The 22,906-nt window shown below is 37.5% G+C and overlaps 2 protein-coding genes across 2 annotated transcripts; one reads left to right on the top strand and one right to left on the bottom strand.

The window, feature by feature from the left end:
* Positions 1-453: 453 nt before the first annotated feature.
* On the top strand, positions 454-7,469 carry edem2 (ER degradation enhancer, mannosidase alpha-like 2). The gene is made up of 11 exons (XM_017681911.2): positions 454-683; positions 1,508-1,618; positions 1,749-1,788; positions 1,883-1,988; positions 2,734-2,859; positions 3,668-3,879; positions 4,900-5,041; positions 5,148-5,272; positions 5,736-5,880; positions 6,379-6,500; positions 6,764-7,469. The coding sequence occupies exons 1-11, from the start codon at positions 577-579 to the stop codon at positions 7,229-7,231; spliced, it is 1,704 nt and encodes a 567-aa protein (XP_017537400.1). The 5' UTR covers positions 454-576; the 3' UTR covers positions 7,232-7,469.
* Positions 7,470-9,523: 2,054 nt separating this feature from the next.
* LOC119264059 (NUAK family SNF1-like kinase 1) lies at positions 9,524-21,291 on the bottom strand. The gene is made up of 8 exons (XM_037541286.1): positions 21,256-21,291; positions 21,083-21,172; positions 15,583-15,703; positions 13,766-13,917; positions 12,469-12,534; positions 11,925-12,036; positions 11,301-11,435; positions 9,524-9,735 (listed from the first exon to the last, which is right to left on the bottom strand). The coding sequence occupies exons 1-8, from the start codon at positions 21,289-21,291 to the stop codon at positions 9,524-9,526; spliced, it is 924 nt and encodes a 307-aa protein (XP_037397183.1).
* Positions 21,292-22,906: the final 1,615 nt, after the last annotated feature.

The raw sequence follows: 22,906 nt of genomic DNA, 5'->3' as shown, positions 1-22,906 counted from the left end.
CTTGATAGCCTAATCCACTCTTTCTTAACCCTGATCCAGGAGGCTGACTGCCACGAACATTTTAGTGTTTTCCCTGCTCTCAACACACCTGATCAAACTAATCAGCTCATTAACAGCCCGTTGTTTAGTTAAAGTGGATACGTCCGGGCAGGAGAAAAAAAGCAGCCGCTAGAACCATTTTTCTCTGTCTCTTTTTTTGTGTGTATACAAGATATTTTAATTCTCTGGTGCTCTAATTTATTTGGTACTGCCATGTTTCCTTGATTCCATTTTCTTTTTCTCTTTTTAATGCCTAAGAACATGCCTAAGATGTTTTTTAAAGGCCTTTTAAGCAGATTTTACTACAGAGCATAAATAAAAATGCAATTAACACTTTTAATATGGCACTCGTTTTTTGCTTTCTGTCCTTTCGTGGTACTTTTATTTTGGTCCTAGCGCTCTCGTCATCTTTGCGTGTGCGCATGCGTGTTCAGCGCCCTTCCTGCATCAACTGAGCCTGCCGAATCGGAGAGAAATCCCGAATAAATGTAGTTTAAAATTTTACATTACATTGTTATCGTCGCTCCTCGCAGCTTCATGCTCACTTACCTGTTTAGCACCATTTGTTGTGCAGCGTACCTGTCCCCGATCATCAGCCATGTCAAAGGAAAAGAGTTTACAGAGCAGGACATGGCTCATTACAGGTAAACTTAAAGATGTGCTAAGACAGCTGTTTTGAAATAGTGTTGTGTTCCCAGCAAAGCGAGTTACAGTAATGTTGGCAACAGATATAAAGTGTTAATGGGCATATCGTAGATTCTGTAGAACTGGCAGAACTGGTACAAAACTGGTACAGTGCATGTGTTTTTCTTATTAGCTTGCTAGGTTAGTTTATTTTTATTTAAATGGACTGTTTCAGCAAACTATTAAAACCTTCTACCCCTCATAATGTGCAGGCTGATAAAAAGAACATCATGAAAGCTGTACAAGCATTAGCAACATTACTTGAAGTAAACATACTCTCTCTCTGGAAATAACTGAAATCCATAGAAAAACAGTAATGGAGCAAGAGATTTGCCTGAATTAAGCTTGCTTACCTGTATTGGTTTACCTTCTGGCAGCGCTTGAAGTAATTGTAGTTCAGGCCATAATCTTGCAACATCTTGTGTACATGAATTTGACAGCTTTGAGGATGACTGCATGCTATAAAAGCTATGTCATTGCTGTCGTATGTCTTACCACCTCTCCTTGATGCTTTTTATTCAGCTTTTCACGTAGCCTAGTTGCTGCGTTAAATCCAAGTAATCAGGACTAACTCTTTTTAATGAAACATAGTCAGTGTTAATCAGGACACACTCAGAAGAGAGTATTGTGACAATTTTTCGCAATAATGACAAAATATATTACCCATCTCTGCTTAGTAATACCTACATTGATGACTCAAGAGATTAGTACCCACCAGCTCCTTTAACTAATGGTCAAGCTAAACACACACCACCTCCCCTCCTATAATCCTTTCTTTCTATAGAGACAGAATAAAGTCCATGTTCTACCATGCCTACAACAGTTATTTGGAGAACGCATATCCATATGATGAGCTCCGACCTCTGACATGCGATGGACAGGATACGTGGGGCAGGTAAAAGCACAATAAAAAACCTTTAAATATTTCTCATTCATTTGAATCATTTTGATAAATAGTAATGTTTGGGTATAATGTCTTGCATAATTGTAACAGGCTTAACATTCCTCTCCTTCTCTGACCTCAGTTTCTCACTCACTCTCATTGATGCCTTGGATACATTGCTGGTAATTCTGTTTGAAAATTTGGTTGTATTACATGAATAATTGGTTTTGTTTGCCAGTTCTAGTTGTGAGTCATGTTCTGTGCCTGTAATCTCAGATACTGGGGAACCACACTGAGTTTCAGAGAGTGGCCAGTCTCCTTCAGGACACTGTGGATTTTGACATTGATGTAAATGCGTCAGTGTTTGAGACAAACATACGAGGTAAGGACCTTGTACACTGGCATGGCTAGGATCTCATGGGCCCCAGTTCACACATGCACATGATAAACAAATAAGGACATAAATTAAAAGTGTGCCCCCCATACAAAATTATTTTGAAGAAAAAAAACGTCACAATGTAATTTGCTTGTTTACTTACTATTACTATGTCTATATCAACTAAGATGGTACTCAAATGTAGAATAAAGGTTAAAGTATATTATTAAGTTATCATAACTAGCCATGATTCATGAGAGTACAACTACATAATGATATATACAGGGTCCAATAAAGACATCAGTGAGCCTGGTGGCTATGAGCCCTAGTGCCATTACACTGCCTGCACTCTGAACTTCTATAATTCACTCTTGGCAGAGCTCATTTTTGGTCCATGGGATTTATTCCTGGCTCTGCTCATCTCAACAAAGCTAAATGGCATTTCATAGAATTGTATTCCAATTTTCTCAGCTACTTCATACATTCATGAAAACAAATGGCATAAAGACAGAGGAAGATGTCACTTCATATTGTCTGTATTAAACTCTGTGGTTTATGTGAAGAGTTATTAGAACAAGTTTCTTTCATGAAGACACTTTCTGAGTGGTTTAAACTTTACAGTTTTAACCTTAGTCTGCTCAGACCAAAATAAAACCAAATAGACATTTTATCTAATATCTAATCTCTGAACTTGTAGGTATGATGCCTTGCATGTCCATGCTAATGTGTATCTGCATTTATATATCTGCAGTGGTTGGTGGGCTTCTTTCGGCCCACCTGCTGTCCAAGCAGGCCGGGATGGAGGTGGAGGAGGGCTGGCCATGCTCAGGGCCGCTACTACGCATGGCTGAAGATGCAGCACGCAAACTCCTCCCAGGTGAAGAAATCTTACTTAACACACAGAGGCAAGCTGTAATAATGTTACTACCAAAAATGTGACTGTGTCACATTAAGTCACATGAAGATCTGAATAATTTATGGTAAATATCTTATTGAGAATTGTCAGATCAATGTTGCAGCTGCGATTTAAATGGTGATAATTTTCTATAAAAGTTTGATTTATAGTAAAAAGCAGTGTTTGCACTGAACATAGTGCACCAGACTGCCAATTAGTTGTGGTGTGTTGTCACATACACCGCAGGTGAGTGTTCCGAATGGTCTAATTACTCCACAAGCAAGTCACAAGCTTCTGTTATTAGTATAAATTTCCCCATTGAAGACAACATGGTTGATACAAGCTACAATAAAACTGTGGCTCTCACATGGAAAATTACACTCCTTCACATAGTACTTTTGATATAAAAACAAATGTGTGAAATTCAAATAAAACATAACAGCATGGTTTAAGACACTATGAACATGCTGCTGCCACTCTCACTGATGAAAGATTAATAGTTTTTATATCAAAAGTACTATGTGAAGCAGTGTAATTTTCCATGTGAGAGCCACAGTTTTATTGTAGCTTGTATCCTTTTTCCTTTCTGTCTTGTTTAAGCCCTTGCAAATGCAGGATTGCAGGATTTGCAGGATTACTGTAACAAAACCAAAAAAACAACAAAAAAAAAGTTTTTGTTTTTGTTTATTTCTGTTAAGAGAAGGTTAAGCGTAATTACATTTGTTTAACCAAAAAGAAATCTATAAAATAATTGGATCCATAAGGCTCATGGTGAATCTGTCCTGTCCAGCATTCCACACTCCCACAGGTATGCCCTATGGCACAGTGAACCTCCTGAGGGGGGTTAATCCCACTGAGACCCCTGTTACCTGCACTGCTGGAGTGGGCACCTTCATCCTGGAGTTCTCCACCCTCAGCCGCTTGACTGGAGACCCTGTATTTGAAGACGTGGCCCGCAAGGCCCTCAGCTCCCTGTGGAAGACCCGCTCTGATATTGGCCTGGTAAGATCTGCTCGCTTAGAGTGCTGCACAACACGCACCTTTGCCCAAACAAGTTGTGCAGCTTAAAGAGTCATAATCTCCTACCGACAGAAACCATGTTTTTAATGTAACCACTGTCAGGCAAACTGTGCCACAGGTTAATGTAGACCTACTAAACACATCACAGTATGTCTTTTTTTTAACCTAATCTGTATCTGATGCGCCCTGCGATGGACTGGCGACCTGTCCAGGGTGTATCCTGCCTTCTGCCCGATGACAGCTGGGATAGGCTCCAGCACCCCCCTGAGGGAGGAGCGGCTTAGAAAGTGTGTGTGTGTGTGTGTGTCTGATGCATCTTTAGCAGACAGTTGATTACCGTAGATAATATGTAATAGTTACTTAGACACAATTCTCTGTATGTAGTAAGAAGGTTAAAAACACATTTACTGTAGAAGCCATTGGGCAGTTGCTATATCCCATCAGTAAATGTTTATGCGATAATTTAATGAATTCTGTAGTCTGGTCAAGATTGCAGTCCTGGTCCTGAAGTACCATTGCACTGCAATTTTTTTCCTTGTACTAACACTCCTAAGTTATCGTTATTATAACTGTAAATGTATATGCCTCATTAATAGCATCAGGTATGTTGGGTGTAAGACAGCTCTGCAGGGCAGTGCATACTCAAGGACCAGGATTGAGAACCTCTGGTCTAAAGTATTTGTTCATTAAGAAAAGTAAATTAAATTAAATTATAATTTGTTATAAGATAGGATTTGTTTTCCACAGGGAAGAATTTGTGCTAATACATTACCTATGTAGTAATGTGGATTGTGTTTTTGGACTTGAAATAATGGTAAGGGTTGTAGTTGCCTATATACGTGGCAGATTAGATCTGATTAGAGTCTCCGAAATAGTAACTTTAATGTAATTATTAGTATTGTTCTGTTCTGTTTGTATTTTTTGTCCTTTATGTAGCAGGTACTAATTCTTTCTCTTAAATAGAGTCATAAGGGTCCTTACATAAAAATCACTGCCTTTCAGGTTGGAAACCATATTGATGTTATCACTTCGAAATGGGTTGCACAGGATGCAGGTATTGGTGCAGGGGTTGACTCGTACTTTGAGTACCTGGTGAAAGGGGCCATCATGCTGCAAGATGAGGAACTTCTGACTATGTTTCATGGTATGCCAGCACAGTAGTGATGTCATACAAACATTATTTTTATATAAGCACTTGTTTTATGCTGCTGTCAACCTGCACAGCTGAAATGTTCTTAATTGTGCTGCAGAGTTTGATAAGTCCATAAAGAACTACACTAAGTTTGATGACTGGTACCTGTGGGTGCAGATGCATAAGGGGACTGTTTCCATGCCTGTCTTTCAGTCTTTGGAGTCATTCTGGCCAGGGATGCAGGTAAGAGGGTAGACATTTTTGTCTGCTCTAGACAAGACCTAAAATCTGCCACCATAAACTTGAGAGAAGGATACACCTGTGTCTAGTAGAGCTGCAAATCTCTAATTGACCTCAAGAGGGCTCAGTGCATCACAGTTCCTTTCGATTGGATTATTTTGGTTTCAATTTTTTTTAAATATACTGAATATGTAAATATGATTGGCAGAACTATTTGAACAACAGTGAAAGAAAGGCAATAAGAAACCAGTACACCAAATTTGAAAACGTTCATATTTTACTATTATTCTAATCTGTTGTAATCAATTCTAACATCCCAAAGCCTATGCAGTTAAGTCACTGCCACCTTTAGATCAATACATCAGTTCTGGTTCTGGTAACTTTTGCCATGACTTCTCATTTGTTTTACTCAACAATCCAGTGGCATTCTTGTTATACTAATGCCTGTGCCTGACAACAATTTCAGAGCTTAATAGGGGATATTGACAGTGCCACAAAGACGTTCCATAACTATTACACAGTGTGGCGGCAGTTTGGTGGGCTTCCAGAGTTCTACAGTATTCCTCAGGGCTACACAGTGGACAAGCGAGAGGGATACCCTTTACGTCCAGGTACCTGCACGTCACAAAACATTGACAGCTCATGATGATGGCAAAAAAAACGGGTCAAAGGTTTTATATTTCTCTGTACTTGAGGATTTTGGACATGCAAACAACATATTCCATTACAAAACTTTGTAATATGATGAATGTAAGTACTTTGAGGTTTACAATATGGCACACTTGCTTCGAATATACATGTCTCCTATGTTTGAGTGTGATATAAGGCATTCTATGATTAGGAAACCAAGGAATTACTTGCATTCTTAGGAACTGGACTACAGACTATGACTTGTCTCTATTTTGCAGGATGATTTTGTTCTCCCTGGGTGTTCACATAGTTGTATAGTTAAGTCAAGTAGTTAGCACTAGTTAGTTGCATAAGAGCTTTCGTTTACTTAAAAGAAGGTATAGTTATTGCCTGTCATACTTGGCTAATAAAACTTGGCTAGCAAAAAATATATAAAAAAGTAATACAAAACGTAATTAGTCTGTCATGCACTGTTTCAGAGCTGATTGAGAGTGCCATGTACCTGTATAAAGCAACAGGTGACCCGACATTTCTTCAGATGGGCCGGGATGCAGTGGAGTCCATAGAGAAAATTAGCCGTGTTAAATGTGGCTTTGCCAGCGTAAGTACTGGAGTGCTGATCCTTTTATGGTCTATTTGCTCACCACAGGTTCAGTCTAGACAAGGTCTTATAATGTAAAATCTGTATTAACAGCATGAGTTTATCGCTTGGTTTAATCTTTCTCCACACAACTGCCATTAAACAGCAAGTTAATGTTTAAATTAGTATGTTGATGTACAAACATAAGAGCAAAAAGTGGTTCTCCCCAGTGAACAAAGTCTCGACTTTTATTGAATAATTTTTCTGATGTCCTTCTTACACAGGTAAAGGATGTGAGAGACCACAAGCTGGATAACCGCATGGAGTCTTTCTTCTTGGCTGAAACAATCAAGTACCTGTACCTGCTCTTTGACCCTGACAATTTTCTTCACAACAGTGGCACACAGTTTGCGCTGGGGGGTCCACGTGGAGACTGCATTCTTGGGGCTGGGGGCTATATCTTTAATACAGAGGCACATCCACTTGACCCAGCTGCCCTTCACTGCTGCAGCAAGAACCAAGATGAACGCAAGGAGTTACAGGACATCCTTCTCAGTCTGTCGGAGCCTCTTAAATCTCCCGTTGATGAATCAGACGCATCAGGGGAGAAGGATCCCTCCAGTGTTGTTTCCTCAGAAAGTATAGCATTACAGCCTGGAGAAAGAGGGAAAGCGCCAGTGCTCTCATGCTCCACACAACCATTCAGTGCTAGATTAGCAGTCATGGGCCAAGTCTTCACTGGCAGCACATGAGCAGTCATTGTTTTATTTGTGTGAACAACATTCAGGTTGTAGAATGAAGATGTAACAAAATTGAGAGGATATTAAGTATTTTTATATTTATTGAAGAATGGGTGATTTTTTTTTTTTTTCCATCTCATATTTTGTAAATTCTAAAAATGTGAAAAGGGCTTTACAGTTTAGGTTGAAAATTCTCATTTTGTCTTTTTCCTGCTTGGAATAAAAAAGGCAGATATGCTGTTGGAAACTGCTGGTGCAGTTCTTTAATTTTCAATTAATGGCTAGGAAACACAGATACTCATTCATATACTCAAGAAGAAACCATCCTGAACAGATTAATTGGTCACCCAAGACTAAACGTCTCAGCTTAGCTGGGATTTCGCTACTGTTAACTAATCAGCCTCAGAGAGGAGAGTCTGGCCTCATGTTTAAAAAGAGACTTTACTCTTCACGTGAGGTACCAATAAAGCTTAGGAACAAGGAAGGGTTTATCGTGACCCCCCTGCCTTACCTTCCCAACACAAATTTCCACTTAATGCTAATAGCTCTAACATGAAAATAAGATTTATATAACTGCAGCACAGAACACAGAAGTCCCTGTTTATAGTACACTCAGGATTAAGGGCCCATGATTGCTTAAACTTCTTCCTTTAATGCCAATAAGTTTGTCTTGATCTCAAAGGAGAGCTGATTATACACATACACACACACAACACTCATAAGTTTAGGAAGTTTCATTCCCCAGGTGTGTTGGTTTCTCAGTAAGATTCTGGTTCAACGGGCTTGTACATTATTTACAAGCTCAGTGGTGTATGTTATATGGTGGTGGTAAAACTAGTGTTTCACACATTCTGTCTATCGTGTTCAAGGCAACAAGGCGACATCTATTAGCTTGGCACTATTCCTTAGTGAAGGTGATCGAATGGACAGAAACCTAGTCAACTAAACTAGTTTCCTGGGACACATTGTAATATAAAATTTACAGTCTTTTGAAAATACTTTTAATATTCACTAGCTGTTAACTGATTTCAATTTATTATTTAATTGAGAGCTACATGCTGATGGTAATTTATATGGTCACACACATATCAGATGTTAAAAATAATCAGTATGACTTTAGGAAGTTATAAATAAAAATTATGAAATTTTAGTGCAGCATAGCCATAGAAAATTCTAAAAGTACTTGTGCAACATCAAACATTTAATTTAGAGTACACACACACATATATATATATATTCTAGAATTTATCATATTTCAAAAGAGATCAAACAGGAGATCAAGGTAGAAAATCTTACCAAAAATTAATATAATTAGATTATATTGTCTAACTTAACTGTTTACTGAATTCCTAAAACACTGAACTAAAATAAAATACCTTCTGCCAAATTGTTTCTAACATTTACATCCTCAGTATAGACTTATTATTGCTGCATATAAAATGACAGAAATTGCAGAAATTGTTCATATGGAAAGTGATTCCATAGTTCTGAAAGATATTGTGCCAAAAACACTAGAAATATAACTGTAATTTTATCCCAGCCATCTTCAAACCTTTTGGGATTTGAAACATTCTTGTTTTTTTACTTTTTAAAAGCAAAGGCTGGTGGCACACTAAGCACAAGGGATGTTTGGAAATGGGGATTCATATTATGCAGATCAAGACTTCATAGAGTGTTCATTTACAAGAAGTAGCACTAGCATACATGCAGACTTTAAAAGGTGTGCTGTTTAAGGTTCTGAGTTCTGTGTTGCCATATTGTGTGGCAGCTTAACTATTTAACAGTTAAAATTAAAGACCTTAGGTAGACATCTGAATTTGCCCATTACTGGAGGTATATATAGTTCTTTTCAAGTATGTAACCAGTCATGTCTTCCATAGTGTAATCTCTATCTCCAGATCTTCCCCCTTATAATGATTACTCAGGTAGCTGTTGTCACTGATATTGTCATTTGACCATGTTGGAGCTGGTTCGTGGTTTAGCATTGTATTTGAAGGCAGGTCTAGACTTGAGGAGATACTATTTCGTTTAAGAATACCCTTCCTCTTCCTGTCATTGTCTGTCCCTTTACTGCCACTCTCCTTATCTTGGCAGATGACTTGACTACCTCCAGTGTCTTTCTGTCCTGTGTCTGAATGTTCTAGTGAGGATGTGTATTCAACCCACTTTCTAAATTTCTTCAAAATGCACTTCTTGGGTAGTTTGGCCAGTTGGCTATGTGAGGAAGATATTAGATGCAAAGATGGAAGTGTAGATTGATGATAGTTGCCTCTCTTTACGGCTCTTTCTGGGTGCTGTACTGCCTCATGTTTGATCTCCCACCACTACTGGGGGAAAGCTGTGACAGATATTGGCATGCAGAGTTGAAAGGTTGTAAGGAGTAAAACCATTGTGGCCACAGTCGTTCACAGTGACTGTGCAGGTTGGGTTAAGCCACCAGTGATTGGCGACATCCTCTACGGTGGCTCTCTCTTCCACATTGACAGTCAGCATCCAGCCAATCAAAGTATAAGCATCTGTAGGAAAACAGTACAGTATCTTTACTAAATCCTTAAGTATCTGGAAGATGCTGACCCTTAATCATAAAGGGGCATTAAAATAAGCACATATTCAAATGCCAAATAACATGGATATTGATTCTGCATTGATTCTGCTTATTTACCTATTGTTCATGTAAATACATATCGCTGTTGTCTAATATCATTTTGGATGTCCAAAATGATACCTTTACAGGAGAAGGAAAAACGTACTTTACTTTCAGTGTAAGACAATGGAACCAGACTTTTTTTCCCAAGTCACTTTGAGCCATTTCTTTTAGTCCATTCATCATGAAACATATATACAGGTATGAAGGTAACAGGTATTTTCAAAGTATATCAAAAACTGAAAAACGTCAAAAATGGAGATACAAGGCTTTTTTACGACAACAGCTATATGCACCTTTGTCACATAGATACATCAAGTAGATCAAGAATTATTTATACTTACTACTCAGTTGAAGCTAATGAGCTAATAAGTTTAAGTAAGGTATAAGTCTGCAAATTCCAATTCATACTCCAACATTTAAAAAAAATGGCCATTCATTTTAGTACCAGGACTTCCATTTGCAAAATTATTATTAATATTTTATATTTTTATTATTGTTACTGATTACTATTGACTTATAATTATACTTTATTAGTATCAATATTGATATTAATCAGTGTTGAGCTGTATAAAAATTCTGAAGGCATGGTTGTAGTGTTAGAAACACTTCTGGCAGTAATATTAACTTAGTAGGCAATTCTCACTCTGAAAATGCACTTGGAAGTGCTGCTTTGTTGTTAATAATAATTTGTTTTATTTTTACCTTTCAGTGTATTTAAGTAGTAAGATGATACCCAAAGACCATAAGTTTACATTTTCAGCATCATTAACTTCAAATATCTCTTACTGGTTAATGCTGGTTATCATGCCTTTTTTCTTTTTAAACACAATTTTTAGCCTTCCCTGCAACAGGCAGGATTACCATGTCCTGCAATCATCTCCGGCCCAAACTATGCTTTAAAGTTAGCCATAAAAAGCTCAAACATGAAAAACATAAACCTGGCAACCCTGACAGTGAGTGCATATGTTGTACCAAACACCGCACAGCATAACCAGTGAAAAGTGAAAGAGCACAGTTCTACATAATAGCCTCTAATAGCCAGGTGCAAAGATGTTTTGCCCTGAACTCCCGTAATATGTAAATCTCACAAACAGTTGGAAAAAAAAAAATAGACATATTAAGTGATCAAACCAGTCCAACCTAGAGAGTCAGAGGAGAGTGGTTCTTGTCTGTTAATGTTAATACGTTTTTTGTTTGTTTGTTTTGGGCTGGATCCCTGATATATTGACAATTTTGATTATATTACACATTGATACACATGATTTAGGTTATAAGAAAGACACCCTGACCAGATATGAATTGTGCAAATATGGCAAGGATTACCACTTAATAATAATGAAACTGTCAATGAAATTTGCATAAACTGATTTTTCATATGGAATTGTGATGAATAAGGGCTACTTCCAGCTGAGATTGTGTGTGATGGTACACTACCTGAATGGGTGTTTGGCATCCTGTATCTTCCTTGGCTGATCTGCTCTCTAAGGCTGTTGTAATTGCATCCATCAAAAGGCATAAAACCATAAACTAACACATAGAGCAACACACCTAGAGCCCAGCAATCCACCTGCATAACACACAAGCACATAAACTTACAATATACATGTTCAGAACAACATAAGCAACATAAACATATATGCCTCAGTTATGTGAAAGCCTAACTACTCTTGTATGATTCACTGTATGCTACTTTTCATTGACTGTGCATGTGCTGCACGCATTGGGGCTAAAATGCTGAAATTGATGCAGTTTTCACAAGGCCCCTTAGAATGACTGTCAATTCCATGTCCCAGGAGAAGAAAAAGACAAAAATATAGAAAAAAATGCAGAAGCAGTCCTGTGCAAATATTTTAGGCACCAGAGAAAATTATAATTAAAAGTTATTATCTGAGCAATCATTTTAATTTGCTCAGCAAAACACAAATATTAGAATAAATACACAATGTTCATACAATTGTAGTTTCTTTCAGTATGTTTTTTAACTATTTCCAAAACTCTCCTCAGGGCCACCCAGTTTTACTTGGCTAATCAATCCTTCATTATGTTATTTAAAGTGTGCTGGTGATGGCAGTGCATTGATGATCTCTGGTGATGCATAGAGAGGGCTTCCACAAAATGTCTCCAGAAAATGCCCTCTCTGATACTGGTTGGACAAACCAAAATCAGCAAGCTAAGAGAAAGGCAATGATTGAAAGGCATTTAGTGTTTTACCACTGAAAAACAAAACAGAAAAGACCTCACTTTTTAAAATATGTTCCAAAGGTTGCACTAATCCATGTCTAATACAAGTCCTTTCACTGAAAAAAAATTACTTCAATTACTTGAACATTTCTATTAATTATCTATCATCAAGCTTAAAGTGTAACAGTCTTAGGTTGCATGATTCACAGTCAAAATATACTTGCTAAGGATTGAAATTGATTACTTAAAATTAATTATTAGTTTTCTGTTCTTGAGTACTATTTTACCATTGTTTTGTTTGTTGGTTGCATTTCACTGAATTACTGAATTTTGACTATTTTGATTATTTCAAAATAGTTGAGTACAAAGAATAGTTCATCAACTGAATAGATAGTTCTGTGTACCAAGGTTTTCTGTTTACCTTGACATTTAAGTCCTGGTCCAATAAAACATTCTCAAGTTTGAGATCTCGATGAACCACACTATTCTGAAGAAGAGACAAAAAGATCAGTATAGCAAAGCAGGCTAGCTGAGCCTTTACCAACTCTCCCCTATTGATTATTTTCCTCATAAATTAGAAGTTTTTAATAACCTTTATTTTTTTTCTCTAAGAAGTTATTTTGAGTCTTTTTATATGCTGCAAGTAGCCCAAATGTGAACTGTGTATGTGAAGTCTGATATCTTTTGGTCCACAAAAGGTTTGAAAACACGAGTCAGGTTTCCACCAGAAGATTATGAAAGTTAGAGGATTTGCCACATTTCAATACATTTGAAAAAATGTTTTTAAAAAGTAATTGCAATGTTCAAATACCTGGCTTTTGTAAATTACAGTAAGAATTCTCATGTTTATATTGCAGTTTGTTTTAAGCATGACTTAATTAAATGCTTGTGCATAGCACGAGAAGTCCATATATATAGTACTTTGCAGAAGTCTTAAGCATCTTAGGCAAAATAATATGTAAAGCTATTTATCTGTGCAGTGAGTATTTGTTTTTAAACACTAAACAATAATAAGCATAATAATAAATAATAAATTGTGATTTTACATTCATGAGTGTGTTAACCATTTCTTTCCTTAAGGCAGCCCAGTATTTTACACTTACATGTCCAATAACGAGGTTATCTAATCAGTCCTTCATTAAATTAAATCAGATGTGCTGCTGATGGAATTGAACAAAGCTACGCAATGCCCGGTGTTCGCCCAGAAGTCTTTTATTGGTATTTTTAAGAGAGATATACATTTTTTTCTGAATTTACATTTAAACTTTTACAATTTCTAGTACAATATTATAACATGCAACGCACTTTTAAAAAAATGTAATTAAAAGCTAACTTAAAAAGAGATCTACTTATAAGGTAAGTTGAACTGATGAAATGGTCAGTGATTGTAGAAACAAGAAGGTACACTTAATGAAGTGGTGGGTCGGTGTATATATGATGTCCATTTGTATATATTGTTTTGTTGTTGTGTCTAGTATTTATTGTAATGTGTATTTATCGTGCTACATATTTATTGTCTGGTGCATTTATTATATATCGTGCACTTGTTTCACACTGTTATCTACACTCTGCAGTGCTGTGTAATGTGCTGCTGTTGGGTGTTGCATTGTGGGGCCTGAAGAACAACATTTCATACCAATGTGTACATTCTGAGGCAAAGGGCAACCTTAAACCAACATTAAATGACCATTTGACTTGACGTATATACAAAGGCTTACTTTGTGGCAGTAAAGCACTGCTGAGGTAATTTGGCTGAAGAAGTGTCTGGCCTCTTCCTCTGTTAGCCTTCCCTTCTTCTGAATGAATTCATACAGCTCTCCTCCACTTGCATACTCCATCACCATCACTATCTTCTCTCTGCTCTCAAACACTGAACAGTGCAAATGGATTCAACTTCAACAAATTAAACTGTAGCTTCAGCATTAGGTCTCACTCACTATTTAGTACTAAGTCCTAAACCTAATATGCAAGTTATGTAGTTCTGACAGTGAGGAACAGAAGTGAGATCCTTTAAGGGTTTAGCCAATAATGTAGATAGGAGGAGTGTGAAATAAAACAGAGAGAGAGAGAGAGAGAGTGACAGAATTGTAATTTGGCCTTTTCCAAACCGATATTGCAGAAGGCTAGACGCAAATGAGATTTTTGACCAATTCTGTTTTTTTTTTCTGGGTGCTTACTGACCATTCTGTGGATGTTTTCAGGAATTAAGGTTTCTAAGTAATCAAAAAAATTTTTGGCCAAAATAATGCCAGCCAATATTGCATTAGTTATTCATTAAAGCTGTTTTAATACACTGCACAATATATCACAATTTGTAGCAATCAGGGTTGGGATATAATGAAATATAAGTATTCAGAATACATGTTCAAAACACATGAATTGATTATCTGTATTTAGCGCATGGCATGTGAAAACAAAAAAAAAGACCCATTAAATGGCTTCTTTGCACTAAACTTGCTGCTAAAGCCTGAGTAGATTAGAAGTTATTTATTTCAGTGTTACTGAGTTCTGCTAAAGCCTGAGTAGACTGATAAATCAGTATGATGATCAGTTATTTAACTAAGTGTTTCTAAACGCTTCTAACATGATGGAACCGAACAGTCTCCTAAGTTGGGTACATGTTCATGAGTCATAAGTTTCGCAATGGTGTTGGAGCAGACTTGTGAATGCGTTTTGTGGCAAATTACATAAATGTCCTTCACTGAAAATAGCATATTATTATTATTATAATTATATATATATAATATATTATTATTATAATTAGCAAGATTTTGTTATTGGGATATAGCAAATTGCTTAGTTCATGGGATGACAGTGCGATTATAGAAGTGGCAGTGCACTCTGAAGCAGGCGTTGAGAGCAAACAATCTTGAGAATTTTGTAACTACATTTAAGTAAGTGAATTTTTCATGAAACACGTTAACACAAGAATGACATGAAGAAAGCTGCCAACTAGTAAAAGCAAGCAACAGTGTAAATTAAATAAACAATAGCTGATTTTTTCCTTGTGCCTTATCAATATGTAATCTAAATATATTTTGAATGTATGCATTGTACTTGAATTTGTTACGTAATACATTTAAGACTGTGTTCTGCTCAATTCTGAAAGTAATATAATCACAGTACTAGTATTGTTTCTTTACCATGCATGCATATATGAATGCATAACACCTGGGACAGTCAGACATGTTTACAGTTTGCAAATCCCTGGTCAAATTACATGTTTTGTTGAAGTGAAAGTAAGTACACATCCTCTACGGAGAACACACTTCTGCACGTTTTAATGCATAATTTTACTCTGCAAAAGTTGTCATGTTTTTTATTTTTCAAAAAGAACAAATTCTAATTGTATTTTTAAAAAATTATAACTACACAGATTATATCATATTTAAGTTCATTCCTTGGAGGATATTAACTTATTTTCACTGTTGAAAATCAACAAAACATTTTTGACGAGAGGTGGTCAAACTTCAGAAGAACTGTAAGAATATACAGTGTGTAATGAATTGTGTGTGCAAATGTATGTGTGTCTCACCCTCATAGATCTGAAGTATATTTGAGTGTGACAGAGAGGATATGATTTCTATCTCTCTTTTGATGTGAGCTCTGTCCAGATCATCACTGACCCTCTCCTTCCTTATAGATTTAAAGGCCACCTGAAATACACACATATGCAGCTGTTACATCTGGAAGCCTTACACACAGTTAGGGTCCACACTCAAAAATGAAATAAAAATAGAAACTAATTTAGGTTTGAAAACAACCTTGCCCTACATATTAACACAAGTGTTTCCAAATAGAATAAGACAAATAACACTTTCAAGGGCAAGCCAAACGAGGTCAACATTATAAACAGCTACAATTAACCTGTTTAAGGGACACTTTCCAACTGAAAGAACTAAAGCATTCCAGAAAAATGGCTGATACCAATAAAACAAATGTAACATAAGTAATGAATGTATCGATATAAAACATGCTGTGAACAACAGGCTTATAAATAGGTGGTAGTTAAGCTATACCAACACAATATAGCTGTCTATAGATGTGCACAATAATATCAGAATCATTTCCATTTAAGCAGTTGATTGCTTTAAAAATACTGACAAATGTGACTGTCGAATAGGTGTTTAATTTTACTGATACTTCAAACCAATATTATTAATTGTACTTTAGAAGAGCATAATATTCAGATGGGGTTAGGTGAACTACTGTGCTGAAATGGAATATATCGCCATAATGCTAATCCAGATAGATTTCCCAATTTCTACATCAAATGTTTATGTATGTACATTGGCATCGGCAGATAAGTACATGAAAAAATTCATATATTATCTCACAATTCCCATACTGATGCATCCCTTATTGTCAACACGTTACAAGGGTTCTTCCTTCACATTAAATATCACACACAGACTGGAGAAACCACAATATAAATAAACACAGTATTTTATATTTGTGCATGAGTCAAAGACACTAAACAGTTGCCTAAGTGCACTATTCTAGTTTGCTAGCAGCATACAAAAGTGTAGTTTGATATCTGGAAACGCTGTTCTGAAGCCTTTATTGCTCCAGTTGGAAACACTTGCCTGCCAGGTGTATAAATTCCTAATCTAATTTTAAACAGTCACAGATAAACAAGTCCACTGAAGAAGCCAATTAGTCACTTCCAACATACTTTGTTGTTTTTGTGATGCCAATGTACATACATAAACATTTGATGTAGAAATTGGGACATCTATCTGGATTAGCATTATGGCGATATATTCCATTTCAGCACAGTAGTTCACCTAACCCCATCTGAATATTATGCTCTTCAACTAATTAATTAATTAATTAGTACAATTAATAATATTGGTTTGAAGTATCAGTAAAATTAAACACCTGTTCAACAGTCATATTTGTCAGTATTTTTAAAGCAATCAACTGCTTAAATGGAAATGATTCTGATATTATTGTGCACATCTATAGACAGCTATATTGTGTCTAGACCTACTAAAGTATCCTCTCCCCACTATGCGAATATGTGTGCATGGTAGGTGGGGTAAAAAAAGACTGGCATTTGCCCTTTGCCTCAGTTCACTAAGCTGTTAGTTGATCTGAGGGGGGTATTGTTCCACTAGCTGGCACGTGAAGGACTATCTGACTGCTTCACTATAAGGGTCTTGCACAGGCTACATAATCTAACAGGAGCTACTATTCAAAGCTGACTTTTCCTTGGCCAGATATTTGAGGTCTATTTAAGCATTGTTTTATTTACAGTGAAATTATTTCAATGGACAGATGACGTGTGTTGTTACAAATTAATATGGTGAAACTACAAATATTAGATGAGACAATAACCTGATGCTATGTAGCACAATATGCTGTATCAGATGTTGGAGGACAAAAGAATCCATATCTATCCTGAAATATCACAGAATTGTTATTAGTACAACATAAAGCAAAATAGGTAAACATGTACACACACACATTTTCTAAGCCGCTTCACCCTTACGGTTGCGGGGGTACTGGAGCCTATGTAGGTAAACATGTACAGCCTAAAAAAGTTAACCACAGAAAGATGTTACTTTAGACTAGTACTTGGTAGAATCAACTTTTGCTGCAATTACAGCTTTAACTCTGAGTAAATCTCTACCAGAGCTGCAGATGTGCTCCAGGTTGTTCAGCTTAGTTGAATAATGGATGTGGACTGCAATTTTCAGTTGCACAGATTCTCTCTTGGACTGGCCTTGTGCTTGGGATCACTGTTCTGCTAAAAAGTGAAGTTTCTCCCAAGTTTTATTTTTTCAGAAGACTGAACCAGATTGTCTTACAATAACTCCCTGTGTTTTGGACCATTCATGCATCCTTCAACAAGATAAGGAAAAGCATCCCTACAAAATGATACTTCCATTAACATTCTTCACTGTTGGAATGGTGTTATATATATTTTTGTACTTTTTTTTACAGAACTTGAAAAAAGCTGCCTTTACAACTTTCTAAAATTTCATGATGAATGGACCAATATAACAGTTGTAAAATTACTTAACCTAGTTCCATTAAAAATTAAGTTTGTTCTGACATTAATTACATACATACATTGTGTGTGTATAATATATATATATATATATATATATATATATATATATATATATATATATATATATATATATATATATATATATATATCGTACTGTGCAAAAGTCTTAGGCATTTAAACTAATTTTTAAACAATTTACCTCAGCAGTGAGTTTATCACAATATACAGGGTGGGCCATTTATATGGATACACCCAAATAAAATGGGAATGGTAGGTGATATTAACTTCCTGTTCGTGGCACATTAGTATATGGGAGGGGGAAAACTTTTCAAGATGGGTAGTGACCATGGTGAAAGTGGATTGGTCATGGTACGAGGTGTGCAGTACCTGAAACTACGGATACTGGAAGCCTGTGCTAGCATTTCTTCTGCAGTGTTGCTATCAGTGTGTGAAGAGTGGGAGAAGAGGGTTGTATTGACAATCCAACACAATGGGCAGCACTTTCAACACATTTTATACGTGGTCAGAAACTTGTAAATAACTCATGAAAGAATACGTTAAAACCAAGCACACCATTGTTTTTCTTGTGAAATTCTCAATAAGTTTGATGTGTCACATGACCCTCTTCCCATTGAAAAAACTAAAGTTGGATCTAGTTTCTCTGCATGCTTTGTTAGCCCCCTTTCACCATGTTAGTCAGTGGTCAGGATCCCCTCAGGACCACCACAGAGCAGGTATTATTTGGGTGGTGGATCATTCTCGAGAAACCAGTGATACTGACGTGTTGGCATGTTAGTGTGTGTTGTACAGGTACGAGTGGATCAGACATAGCAGTGCTGCTCCTAACTTGCTGGTCCGCCTTGTAAAGTCAGAGATGATAGCTCATCTGTTGCTAAACAGTTTGTGTTGGTCATCCTCTAGTCCTTCATCCATGGTCACAGGACACTGCCAACAATGGCTGGATATTTTTGGTTTGTGGACTATTCTCAGTGCAGCAGTGGTGTGTCTGATCCACTCATACCAGCACAACAAACACTAACACATTGCCACCACATCAGTGTCACTGCAGTGCTGAGAATGATCCAACATCCAAATATATAATCTGTTTTGTTTTGAGTAATCTACAGATTGAGGGATAGAATAGAATAGAATAGAATGCCTTTATTGTCACTATACACAGTACAATGAGATTAAGAGCAACTCCATCTCAGTGCAAACACACAATGTAAACAAATGACACGGAATAGAATGGGGAGGGGTTGTGCACAGTTATATGCGTTTTGTATATATATGTATATGAAATAAATATAAATATAGAAACAAAATAAAAAAATATGTTTTTTACAAGATATAAATATGGAGATATTTACAGCTGTATTGTATGTACACTAAATATTGCACATTGCTAAGTATTGCACATATTCCTGTATAATGTACATACATGTACAGTATGATTGCACATTTCCGTATGCAGAGTATTGCACAGTAGCTGGTAATGGAGTCTGGGAATAGACTGGTATGTAGGTGGTGATGGAAGTCTGGGGATAGACTATCAGTGCATATGTGAGTTGAGAAGTGTTATTGCTTTTGGGAAAAAACTGTACTTAAGTCTGTTTGTCCTTGATCTGATGCATCTGTACCGCCTTCCTGAGGGCAACAGGTCAAACAGTACAGATCCGGGGTGCGAGCTGTCCATTGTGATGCGTTTCGCTCTGCTGACGCAGCGGGAGGTGTAGATGTCCATCAGGGATTGGAGAGGGCAGCCAATAATCTTCTGTGCTGTCTTTACTACGCTCTGAAGCCTCTCCCTGTCTGCCATGGTGCAGCTGCCGTACCACACTGTGATGCAGTACGTCAGCAGGCTCTCGATGGAAGAGCGGTAGAAGGTCAGCAGCAGGTTGGAATCCAGGTTGTGCTTCCTGAGGACTCTCAGGAAGTGTAGTCGCTGCTGAGCCTTCTTGATGACGGCTGTGATGTTGTCTGTCCAGGTGATGTTGGTAGAGATTTGGACTCCAAGGAACCGGAAGGTGCGGACCCTCTCCACACACTCGCCGTTGATGGACAGGGGGTCTGGGTCAAAAGTAATGAATCCTGATCAACCACAGATGGTACAATAGAGACACACACACAAGGACACAACCAATCCTTTCTCACACAAATGCAGTGTTTCCTATCTGAAGAAACTCTGACTTCATAAGTTGTAAATATTCTGCAACAGTCAAAAACATAACCTTTACGACTCAGCAAAGGAAATCTCAAAAACATACAGTTTGTCCATTTAATGATCTTAAATTTTCCAAACTGAGGCTCCTACGTAACCTGACAGGAAACACATGACAGCATATGAACGGGATGTTTTGATAAGACTGCACTTTTCAGCCCATCCACTACCAGGACATAAGTGAAAATAATGTGTAAGAGTCTCAATCACCATTCGACAAACACCCCAAGTATGTGGCTGCATTATTGTCATTCGTATACAAATTACACAAACTGAGAGTAACAGAAGCACCTTTCTAGAGGAAGGGGCCAAACAAACTCATAGCAACTGAAACAGGTTAGCATTAACAGCACAAATGCATTTCATAAATGGTAGCAGCAGCCTATTTTTAAAAAATCGTATCTTCTCTACAAATTCGTAAAGACGACTTGGCCACTTGGCCAATATAAATGTGCATATTTTAGATCCTTATACTACCTCTCTTACAGCAAGAAAACAAACAGTTTTAACTTATATATTTAAATTTTCTTTTTGTTTACGTACCTGTTTAGACTTATTTAATACTGAAGTATTTTGGCGTGTTTGGCTATGCGAGGTTTGTTAATGTTTTGTTGTTAAAAAGAAATAGTTATGGAAAAGCACACGCAATTACTAATATTCAAAATAATCGTTAGATTACTAACATAATCAACAACGGTAGCTCAATTTAAGCAGGAAAGAAAGGAGCTCTGGGTCGAATGATGACACTAACGAACTCATACTGAGAATTGGGCTGTGTGGTGATTTTTCTCTCACTGTTTTTCCGCTTTGTTTCTCCACTGCTTTCTTCACCTTCCCATATGTGCCTTTGCCCAGAGTCTCCAGCAGCAGTCTCCGGCGGCAGGGCTCATTTTCACCACAGCGGTCGCGTGCTCGCTCTCACCTGAGGCGAGGCTGAGCGGTTTGTGTCGCGCAGACGTATCACTCACGCGGTTCCCGCGTTCAGTGCTCTCATGCCTTCCCATCGCCACCAAAAACTTTTACTCTTTTAGTCTCTTTCTTGACATTGTTCTCTGCTCCGGTGAGTAGCTATGATGTCGGTCCACCCTTTGCAGCTATAACAGCTTCAACTCTTCTGGGAAGGTGTGGTGAATTTGACCTTATTAATTCTATAGTCGTAACATTATTTTCTATCATATTGATTATTAGACTGTGTAGATTCTGGTTGAGTTTATCCTGTGGGCCTCTGACTGAAATATGGTGGAGCTTATTCAGGAGGCAGCTGCACAGGATGGGCCCCCCCTGAATGTAAACAATGCTATATATCAGACTGGGGCTACTCTGGACAATAACGTATGTTTATACCAAATTTGGCTAAAGAAGATCCATACATCGAAATTGAGGACAGAAACCAGATGGCCACACAGGTATAAAACCTGGAGTTGTAAACGGACGTGTCAGAGAAACAATTGGCTTTTCTCTCCAAGCTTGGTTCGCGAAGGCTTGTCTGTGACTTCGACCTCTCAATGCTAATAAACATCTTTATATGCAAGAGACGAGTGTCACCGAAGAGTTTGTTCCTACACCTTTACAGCATCGCAACTAAAGAAACCACAAGAATTTGGCGTCACGAACAGGATGAAGAGTGAAGTGACAAGAATTTGGCGTCACGAACTTCGGACGTGCTGTGGCCATCAGGTGCAGACGACCGCTTCAGCGCATCTACCTTCGCTCCTATTGTCGACAGAAAAGGGTGAGTTTTTCTCACGTGTGAGCGCTGGTCCATTCGGTGAGGCTGTGCTGTTCTGCTGGGCTGTTTGGTCGCACCGTTAAAGGGCTTTGTGTGGGTGTGCCATGCTGTCTTGGTTGTGGGTTTGCCTCTTCGTTCTAAATTTTGTTTTGTTGCGTTGTAATACGCCGCAACAGGGGGGAGTATGGTAGAATAAAGGGAAAAAGAGTAGAAAAGAGTAAATAGAGTTAAGAAGAAGTTAATACCCTAGGAGTAACACTAGAAGTGGGATTGATTGACATTATGCAAATGTAACGTAGATTAGGGTACTTTTTATCTCGTTAACAGTAAGTCATGTGTTTTCCATTCACCACAGTGTGAAACTTGGGCCTTGAGGAATAAGTGTAATAGTCTAAATTTGGGGGAGAACACACTGGGCCTAGGGAATTCGGTAGTTAAAGGTAATAGAGAAAAGTGAAGGAACAAAGAGAAGAAGTAAAGTGAAGTGTAAAAAGGAAAAAGTGTTAAGAGAAATAAGAAAAGGAAAAGAGTAAAGGAAAAGGGGCCGCAAATGGGGAAAGAAAGCCCTCTTGTAAGAGGCTGCAATAGGCAGGCCGATAAAAACCTTGATTATTATTAGTTGATGTCAAGGTCAGTTTTATAATGAGTTTATAAGACTGGAGGTTAAAGTTGCAAATCTGGCGTAGAAAGAAGCCCCTCGCCTGCAGTTGGCCACTCGGGATGGATGCTGTCTTGTCGTTAGGATAACTTTGTCTCAAAGGTAGCATAAATTTAGAGTTTTTAAAGGATAAGGAAAATAAAGGAATGCGGCCATAACGCATGCGTCTAGGGTATGAATGAATGGGAAATGATCAATCCCTGTGTGAGAGAATTTTTATGTGGAATTTGTA

Source organism: Pygocentrus nattereri, chromosome 9 (assembly GCF_015220715.1).
Source record: "Pygocentrus nattereri isolate fPygNat1 chromosome 9, fPygNat1.pri, whole genome shotgun sequence".
NCBI lineage: Eukaryota > Metazoa > Chordata > Actinopteri > Characiformes > Serrasalmidae > Pygocentrus > Pygocentrus nattereri.
This window is presented reverse-complemented; position numbering and strand designations above follow the sequence as displayed.

Bases quoted from the DNA above. Each gene is read 5' to 3' on its own strand.
- edem2 (XM_017681911.2), top strand. From the start codon at position 577: ATGCTCACTTACCTGTTTAGCACCATTTGTTGTGCAGCGTACCTGTCC. The intron at 1,789-1,882 runs GTAATTCTGTTT...CTGTAATCTCAG, and splicing joins ATGCCTTGGATACATTGCTG to ATACTGGGGAACCACACTGA. The intron at 3,880-4,899 runs GTAAGATCTGCT...ACTGCCTTTCAG, and splicing joins CCCGCTCTGATATTGGCCTG to GTTGGAAACCATATTGATGT.
- LOC119264059 (XM_037541286.1), bottom strand. From the start codon at position 21,291: ATGGGAAGGCATGAGAGCACTGAACGCGGGAACCGC. The intron at 21,173-21,255 runs GTGAGTGATACG...GGTGAAAATGAG, and splicing joins GCACTGAACGCGGGAACCGC to CCCTGCCGCCGGAGACTGCT. The intron at 12,535-13,765 runs GTAAGCCTTTGT...TCTCTTCTTCAG, and splicing joins CAGTGCTTTACTGCCACAAA to AATAGTGTGGTTCATCGAGA.